Source organism: Schistocerca piceifrons, unplaced genomic scaffold (assembly GCF_021461385.2).
Source record: "Schistocerca piceifrons isolate TAMUIC-IGC-003096 unplaced genomic scaffold, iqSchPice1.1 HiC_scaffold_1880, whole genome shotgun sequence".
Lineage (NCBI taxonomy): Eukaryota > Metazoa > Arthropoda > Insecta > Orthoptera > Acrididae > Schistocerca > Schistocerca piceifrons.
Window position 1 is genome coordinate 1,130,068 of NW_025727768.1, and position 8,935 is coordinate 1,139,002.

Sequence of the window (8,935 nt, forward strand, 5' to 3'; positions counted from 1 at the left end):
ACAGGGGTGCCGTGTGACGTCACACCTCAGTGTGGGCTGCTGTGCGGTTGCTACGGCTGTAGACGCGCCTCAGCCGCTGTGGTCACGGCCAAGGCTTCATGAACCACTCGGCTGCAACGGTAGCTCTGTGTTGCCACTATTCTACAGCCAAATCTCGGCACTGACTGGTTGTTTGTTGTTGTTGCCACCAAAATTGGAGCAATTATTCACACTGTGCAGTATGTAATTCGGTTGGCCCTCTTACTAAATATTGAGTTCATAAAGTTACAGATGAATTCCATACAGAAGTAATCACATAATCATTCCTACGCCGCAACAGAAAATGCTCTGACTGTAGAAATTGTATCCTGGATGATTGCATGCTAAACGCAAAACTGCTATTTTGCTCGTTCTTTACCTAAGAAAGATACGATAGTAGTAATACAAACAGACAACTTCGACATGAGTTATGGCCTCAGTTCAGCTCATAAGAAGTAGTCAGAATCAGATGTCTGTAAAATGAGAAGTGGCAAGGACGAAAACTTTACTCAGTTTGTCCATCGAGGGTATATTGCAGATTCCTGTGATAGCTCTCAGTTCCACTGCGTAGTTTATTGTTTAAAATTGTCATAGCATTAAACCACCAGGATCGTTGAGTTTGACTACTAGTTGCCGCTTTCGTTACTTCTTTCCATTTTCATTTATATCGTAGAATCCCTTATACTTGAAGGCTATTTGAATTTAACTGCCACCATTCCGTGGCGGCAACAGCAACAATCGACCGCTGATGCAGCGATAGAGCTCTGTGGGTCGCACAGTACGGGAAACGGTCGGAGAAACGAGACGAGACATATTCATTGCTGCTTTCTGCAATTGTGATTAATATCGAAAGTAGCACACGTTTAATACAATAGCTTTACAAGAATGTGATGCATGTATCGTAATCAAAGTCTTAACTGTATTGTTCGCCGAAACTTTCAAAAATGACCATTCTACGTGAATCTATTGTGAAACGAATCAAAATTATATACACCTCTTAACCGAGCCAGTCAATTTACTTCCTCGCATCGTCAGTCAGGATGACCGTGTGTAAATAGTGTCTTTGCATCAAGCATTTAGAAGATGTTCACTACAACAACAACTTGCAATGTCATTTTACTTAGGAAATTTATACTATCTCAGCGAAGAAGAAGTGAATGATGTCGATGTGTGTAGGTTACCTAGCCCCATAAACTGAGTAGCTGTGACGTAAAGTCTTTATGTTATCTCGTTATATGCATACGACAGAGTAACGAATCTGCCCCTTGGATGGGACAGTGTACTGATACGAATTGTTAAGCTCTGTCTGTGGAAACACATAATCGCTTTTAGTTTCTCCTGACCAGAGACTACTTTCATTCTACTTACTAACAGTGACAACAATATCGGAAGGTGGTAAATGTTTCCCATTTTCCTTAATGTAGGTGAGCGACAAGAATAAAATACTTGCTGTAAGTTACACAATGGCGATATCGAGACATTAGTATGAACCATGCAACAGAATTCTTTGCGGAGGTTTCAAACACATGGTGGCATTACACTAGGCCCTGAATCACAGCTATCGAACTGATTCGGTCAATTTAAGAGTTTCACATGTGTGTCTGTGCACGATTTTCGCTGCATGCTTACTAAGATTGCAAGGGGGGACGGGAATGGTTACCTCATCCAAACCAAGCGACAGAGGTAGATACGTATGTGACACTTATCCATAGCTTTCATACTGACTGCATGCGATGAAAGAGTTGAATTTATGAAATGTGATACATTATGAATCCATAAACAGCATAGGGAGCTCCCTAAAAGCAAGTACCTTGAAAGACTTTATGTATGAGCCAAACATTGATATTATTCTAGTTACAGAAGTAAAGGATACTGCACTACACGTTGTATTGGGATATAGCGCTGTAATTAATGCTGGAACTGGAGATGAATTAGAGACCGTGATACTCGCGAAAGAGGGCATAATAGTGGATCACGTTGAAAACTCACATGTAATACAGTTGTAGCTTGTACTGTTTACAACATCTGGCTATTTAATATATATGTTCAACCTGGTAGCAGTAAACTACGTAAACGAGCAGAGTTCCTTTAATTACAAAATTGTCCCTCTCTTCAGATTTCATTAAGGTAATATCATTTTGGCAGAAGATATGAAAGGCATTCTACGTCCAAGAGGTCAATCTCCTAATAGGAACTCTTCTATTGAATTATAAAACGTAAGACAAGAGTACCATTAAATTAACACGTAGAGCATAAAACAGCGACATGGCTGGGTTTACATTAATTATTAACTGCTTGGAAGGTCGCTCGTACAGGCTACACCTGTGGAACAGAGACCAACGTGCTGCACACAGAAGTGTGGCGCAGCAGCTGCACTGAGCACGCTGCACTCGCGTGCACAGCTGATGTGGAGCGACAGGGCGCCCACCACACCAGAAGTCATGACGGACGGAACCTCAACCCTGCACACCTACTGCCAGATGCCGAATGCTGCGACCGTTCCCGCAAAAATATGCAGGACTGGGAAGGTAACTTCACATCCTATATTTCTTTCCTCAGTTTGTGGACAATATGCACGAAAGTAAACTGTCTCCAGAAGGTGTGCTGCCTTTGGGATATGTGCTGTCCTTTGGAGGAGGGCTGTATTTAGGAAATGTGCTTTGCAAGGTGTCCTGCATTTGCAATGTGTGCAGCCTCCACAAGGTGTGCTGCCTTTGCAAGGCAGTTGTTCTTTGCAAGGTGTTCTCCTTTGCAAGATTTTGTGCCATTGCATTCTGTCCTGTCTTCGCAAGGTGTGCTACTTTCGTGAGGTGTGCTGCCTTTGCAAGCTGTTCTGCCTTGACACAGTGTGTAACCTTCGCAAGGTTTTCTGCCTCTACTATCAGAAGTTGTGCTACCTTCACAAAATGTGCTGGCTTCTCAAGGAGTGCTGCTTCACAAGAAATGCTGCATTAGCTAGGTGTGTTGCCTTCACAATATGTGCTGCCTTTGCAAGGTTACCTTGCGGAAGCTGCATATCTGGTGAAGGCAGTCAACCTCTCGAAAGTAGCAAACCTTGCGAAGGTAGCACAGCATGCAAAGGAAGAAGACCATGTGAAGAAATAAAACACTGCAAAGGCAGTACATATTGTGAAGGAGGGCCAACTTGTGAAGGCAGCACACCTTGTGAAGCCAGTACACTGTATAAATGCAGCATACCGTATGAAGGCAGCACACATTGTGAATAAGCCGGCCGCGGTGGCCGACAGGTTCTAGGCGCTTCAGTCAGGACCTGCACAACTGCTATGGTCGCTGGTTCGAATCCTGCCTCGGGCATGGATGTGTGTGATGTCCTTAGGTTGGTTAGGTTTCAGTAGTTCGAAGTTCTAGGTGACTGATGACCTCAGATGTTAAGTCCCATAGTGCTCAGAGCCATTTGAACCACATTGCGAAGACAGAATCACTTGTGAAGGCTGCAAACATTGCAAAGGCAGCACACATTGTGAACATAGCACACTTTGCTAAGGCAGCATACCTTGTGAAAGCTGCACAGATTGCGAATGCTGCACACCTTGAAATCACTGCAAGCATTGCAAATACTACAAATTTTATGAAGGATGCACACCTTGTAAAGGCTGCATACCCTGCAAAAGCAGCACATGCTGCAAAGGCGGCACACAATGAAAATGCAACACATGTTCAAATGCAGCACAGACTGCAAAGAGGCACATGCAGCAAAGGAAGCACATGCTGCAAAGGCAGCACATGCTGCAAAGGCAGCACACATTGAGAAGCCTGAAACACACTGGAAAGGCAGCACAAACTGGAAAAGCAGCATATACTGGAAAGGAAGAACACAGTGGAAAGGCGCAGACATTGGTAAGGCATCACAAACTGGATAGGCAACACTCACTGGAAACACAGAACACACTGCGGAGCCACATCACTTGAAAACCACACACAATGTGAGGCAGCACACGCTGCGACTGCAGCCTTACCAGTGTGTGATGCCTTTTCAGTACGTGGTGCCTTTCTAGTGTGTGGTGCCTTTCCAGTGTGGTTCAAAATGGCTCTGAGCACTATGGGACTTAACATCTATGGTCATCAGCCCCTAGAACTTTGAACTACTTAAACCTAACTAACCTAAGGACAGCACACAACACCCAGTCATCACGAGGCAGAGAAAATCCCTGACCCCGCCAGGAATCGAACCCGAGCGTGGGAAATGAGAACGCTACCACACGACCACGAGCTGCGGACTCCAGCGTGGTGCTTTCCACTATGTGTGCTTCTCCAGTGTTGCTGCATATTAAATGTGTGCTTCCTTTCCGATGTGTGCTGCCTTCCCAATATGTGCTGCCTTCCCAATGTGTGCTGTCTTTAAAATATGAGGTGACTTTCCAATGTGTGTTGCCTTTCTAATATGTGCTACCTTTGCAACATGTGCTGTCATGGCAGTATGTTCTGCCATTGCAGCGTGCTGCTGCCACAGCAGTGTGTGCTGCTATTGCAGCGTGTTCTGCCGTTGCAGCATGTGCTCCTTTCCAATTTGTGCTGCCTACCATTGTGTGTGGATTTCTAGTGTGCACCGCTTTTCTAGTGACTGCTGCCTATCCAGTTTGTGATGCATTTCCATTGAGTGCTGCCTTTCCAGTGTGTGCTGCATCTCCAGTGAGTGCTGCCTGTCCAGTTTGTGATGCATTCCAGTGTCTGCTGCCTTTATAGTGTGTGTTGCATATCCAAAGTGTGCTGCCTTTATAGTGCGCGCTGCATATCCAGGTTGTGATGCATATCCAGGGTGTGCTGCCTTTCTAGGGTGTGTTGCCCTTCCAGGGTGTGCTGCCTTTCCAGGTTGTGCTGCCTTTCCAGGGTGTGCTGCCTTTCTGGGGTATGCTGGCTTTCCAGAGTATGCTGCCTTTCCATGGTGAGCTGCCTTCCCAGTGTGTGTGATTTGCTGTGTGTGCGGCCTTTCAAGTGTGTATTGCTTTCCGATGTATGTGCAAGCATGTGCTGCCTTTGCAGTGTGTATTACCTTTCCAGCATGTGCTACCTTTCCTGCATATCCTGCCAATGTAGCGCATGCTGACATTACCACATGTGCTGCCGTAGGACCACATGCTGCCATAGCAGCGAGTGTGGCTATAGAGGCATGTGCTGTTATAGAGGGAGGTGCATGCTGCCTTTGCAGCATTTGCTGAATTCCCAATGTATGCTGCCTTTTCAGCGAGTGCTGGCTATGCAGTGTGTACTGCCATTGCACCAGGTGCTGCCTTATGATCATGTGCTTCACAGCATGTGCAGTGTTTGCAGGGCCTGCTGCCTTTGCAGTGTGTCCTGCCTTTGCAGTGCATGTTTTCTTTGCAGTGCCTACTACCTTTGCAGCGTGTGCTGCATTTAAAGTGCAGGCTGCCTTTGACATGCATGGTGCCTTTCCTTTGTCTTCTGCTTTTCTAGTGTTTCCGGCCTTTCAGTGTGTGCTGCCTATCCACATTGTGACACTTTACAGTGTGTTGTTATTTCATTGTATGCTTGCTTCCCAGTGCATGCTGGGTTTCAGTGTGCAGTACCTTGCCATTGTGTGACGCCTTTCCGATATGTGCTGAATTTTCAGTTTGTGCTGCCTTTTTCAGCATGGGCTGCCTTTGCAGTGTGTGCTGCCTAGTATTGTGTGCCGCCTTTGTAGCATGTGCTGCCTTTGTAGTGTGTGCTGCCATTGCAGCATGTGCTGCTGTTGCAGCGTTTGCACCCTTTACATGGTGTGCAGTCTTTGTAGCATATGCAGCCTTTGTAGCATATGCAGCCATTGTAGCATGTGCTGCCTTTGCAGCTTGTGCTGCCATTCCATTGTGTGCTTGTTTTATAGTGCATATTGCCTTTACAGTGTGTGCTGCCTGCCGCCTTTCCAAGACAGCAAAGACAGTACGATTTCCAAAGGCAGTACACCGTGTGAAGATAGCACACCTTGTGTAGACAGCTCGACTTGCAAAGATGGCACACCTTGCGAAGACAGCATGTCTTGCCAAGACAGCATGTCATGGCAAGACAGCACGACTTGCATACGCAGCACACCTTGTAAAAGCAGTATGACTTACAAAATCGGCTGACCTTGAGGGGACAGCTCAACTTGAGGGGACAGCTCAACTTGAGAGGACAGCTCAACTTGGGAGGACAGCATAACTTGTGAGGACAGCACAACTTGGGAGGACAGCACAACTTGCGAGGACAGCACGGCTTGCAAGGACAGCACGGCTTCTGAGGACAGAATGGCTTCCGAGGTAAGCACGGCTTGCGAGGACAGCACGGCTTGCGAGGACAGCACAGCTTGCGAGGACAGCTCAACTTGCGAGGACAGCTCAACTTGAGAGGACAGCTCAACTTGAGAGGACAGCTCAACTTGAGACGACAGCACAGCTTGCGAGGACAGCACAGCTTGCGCGGACAGCACAGCTTGCGAGGACAGCACAGCTTGCGAGGACAGCAAAGCTTGCGAGGACAGCACGACTTGCGAGGACAGCACAGCTTGCGAGGACAGCACGGCTTGCGAGGACAGCACAGCTTGCGAGGACTGCACAGCTTGCAAGGACAGCACAGCTTGCGAGGCCAGCAAGGCTTGCGAGGACAGCACAGCTTACGAGGACACCTCTACTTGAGAGGACAGCTCAACTTGAGAGGACAGCTCAACTTGAGAGGACAGCTCAACTTTAGAGGACAGCTCAGCTTGAATGGACAGCTCAACTTGAGACGACAGCTCAACTTGAGTGGACAGCTCAACTTGAGAGGACAGCTCAACTTGAGAGGACAGCTACACTTGAGAGGACAGCTCAACTTGAGAGGACAGCACAACTTGAGAGGACAGCACAACTTGTGAGGACAGCTCAACTTGAGAGGACAGCTCAACTTGAAAGGACAGCTCAACTTGAGAGGGCAATTCAACTTGAGAGGGCAGCTTAGCTTAACAGGACTGCTCAACTTGAGAGGACACCACTACTTGAGAGGGAAGCACAACTTTCGAGGACAGCAAAGCTTGCGAGGACAGCACAGCTTGCGAGGACAGCTCAATATGAGAGAACAACTCAACTTGAGAGGACAGCTCAACTTGAGAGGACAGCTCAACTTGAGAGGACAGTCCAACTGAAGAGGACAGCTCAACTTTAAAGGACAGCACAACTTGCGAGGACAGCACAACTTGCGAGGACAGCAAAGCTTGCGATGACAGTACGGCTTGTGAGGACAGCACGGCTTGCGTGGACAGCACGGCTTCCGACGACAGCACGGCTTGCGAGGACAGCACGGCTTGCGAGGACAGCACGGCTTGCGAGGACAGCACGGCTTGCGAGGACAGCACGGCTTGCGAGGACAGCACAGGTTGCGAGGACAGCACAGCTTGCGAGGAGAGCACAGCTTGCGAAGACAGCACAGCTTGCGAGGACAGCACAGCTTGCGAGGACAGCACAGCTTGCAAGGACAGCACAGCTTGCGAGGACAGCACGGCTTGCGAGGACAGCACGGCTTGCGAGGACAGCTCAACTTGAGAGGACAGCTCAACTGGAGAGGACAGCTCAACTTGAGAGGACAGCTCAACTTGAGAGGACAGCTCAACTTGAGAGGACAGCTCAACTTGAGAGGACAGCTCAACTTGAGAGGACAGCTCAACTTGAGAGGACAGCTCATCTAGAGAGGACAGCTCATCTAGAGAGGACAGCTCAACTTCAGAGGACAGCTCAACTTGAAGGAGAGCTCAACTTTAGAGGACATCTCAATTTGAGAGGTCAGCTCAACTTGAGAGGACAGCTCAACTTTAGAGGACACCTCAACTTCAAAGGACAGCTCAAGTTGAGAGGACAGCTCTACTAGAGAGGGCAGCTCAACTTGAGAGGACAGCACGGCTTGCGGGAACAGCACAGCTTGCGAGGACAGCACAGCTTGCGAGGACAGCTCAACTTGAGAGGACAGCTCAACATGATAGGACAGCTCAACTTGAGAGGACAGCTCAACTTGACAGGACAGCTCAACTAGAGAGGACAGCTCAACTTGAGAGGTCAGCTCAACTTGAATGGACAGCTCAACTAGAGAGGACAGCTCAACTTGAGAGGACAGCTCAACTTGAGAGGACAGCTCAACTTGAGAGGACAGCTCAACTTGAGAGGACAGCACAACCTGAGAGGACAGCACAACTTGAGAGGACAGCTCAACTTCAGAGGGCAGCTCAACTTGAGACGACAGCTCAACTTGAGAGGACAGCCCAACTTGAGAGGACAGCACTACTTCAGAGGAAAGCACAACATGCGAGGACAGCAAAGCTTGCGAAGACAGCACAACTTGCGAGGACAGCACAGCTAGCGAGGACAGCACAGCTTGCGAGGACAGCACAGCTTGCGAGGACAGCACAGCTTGCGAGGACAGCACAGCTTGCGAGGACGGCACAGCTTGCGAGGACCGCACAGCTTACAAAGACGGCACAGCTTGCGACGACAGCACAGCTTGCGAGGACAGCACAGCTTGCGAGGACAACACAGGTTGTGGGGACAGCACTGCTTGCGTGGACAGCACAGGTTGCGTGGACAGCACAGCTTGCGAGGACAGCACGGCTTGCGAGGACAGCACAGCTTGCGAGGACAGCACAGCTTGCGAGGACAGCATAGCTTGCGAGGACAGGACAGCTTGCGAGGACAGCACAGCTTGCTAGGATGGCTCAGCTTGCGAGGACGGCACAGCTTGCGAGGACGGCACAGCTTGCAAGGACATCACAGCTTGCGAGGACAGCTCAACTTGAGAGGACAGCTCAACTTGAGAGGACAGCTCAACTTGAGAGGACAGCTCAACTTCAGAGGACAGCAAAACTTGAGAGGACTGCTCAACTCGAGAGGGCTGCTCAGCTTCAGAGGGCAGCTCAACTTGAGAGGGCAGCTCAACTTGAGAAGGCAGCTCAACTTGAGAG

At 48.8% G+C, this 8,935-nt stretch overlaps 1 protein-coding gene across 1 annotated transcript; it reads right to left on the bottom strand.

Moving 5' to 3' along the window:
* Positions 1–6,949: 6,949 nt before the first annotated feature.
* On the bottom strand, positions 6,950–8,637 carry LOC124741170. The gene is made up of 3 exons (XM_047248679.1): positions 8,458–8,637; positions 7,807–8,154; positions 6,950–7,717 (listed from the first exon to the last, which is right to left on the bottom strand). Exons 1-3 carry the CDS (start codon positions 8,635–8,637, stop codon positions 6,950–6,952), a joined length of 1,296 nt encoding a protein of 431 aa, XP_047104635.1.
* Positions 8,638–8,935: the final 298 nt, after the last annotated feature.

Bases quoted from the DNA above. Each gene is read 5' to 3' on its own strand.
- LOC124741170 (XM_047248679.1), bottom strand. From the start codon at position 8,637: ATGCTGTCCTCGCAAGCTGTGCTGTCCTCGCAAGCTGTGCTGTCCTCG. The intron at 8,155-8,457 runs GTGCCGTCTTTG...CTGTCCTCTCAG, and splicing joins CTGTGCTGTCGTCGCAAGCT to GTTGTGCTGTCCTCTCAAGT. The intron at 7,718-7,806 runs GTGTCCTCTAAA...CTTCAAGTTGAG, and splicing joins AGCTGTCCTTTGAAGTTGAG to CTGTCCTCTGAAGTTGAGCT.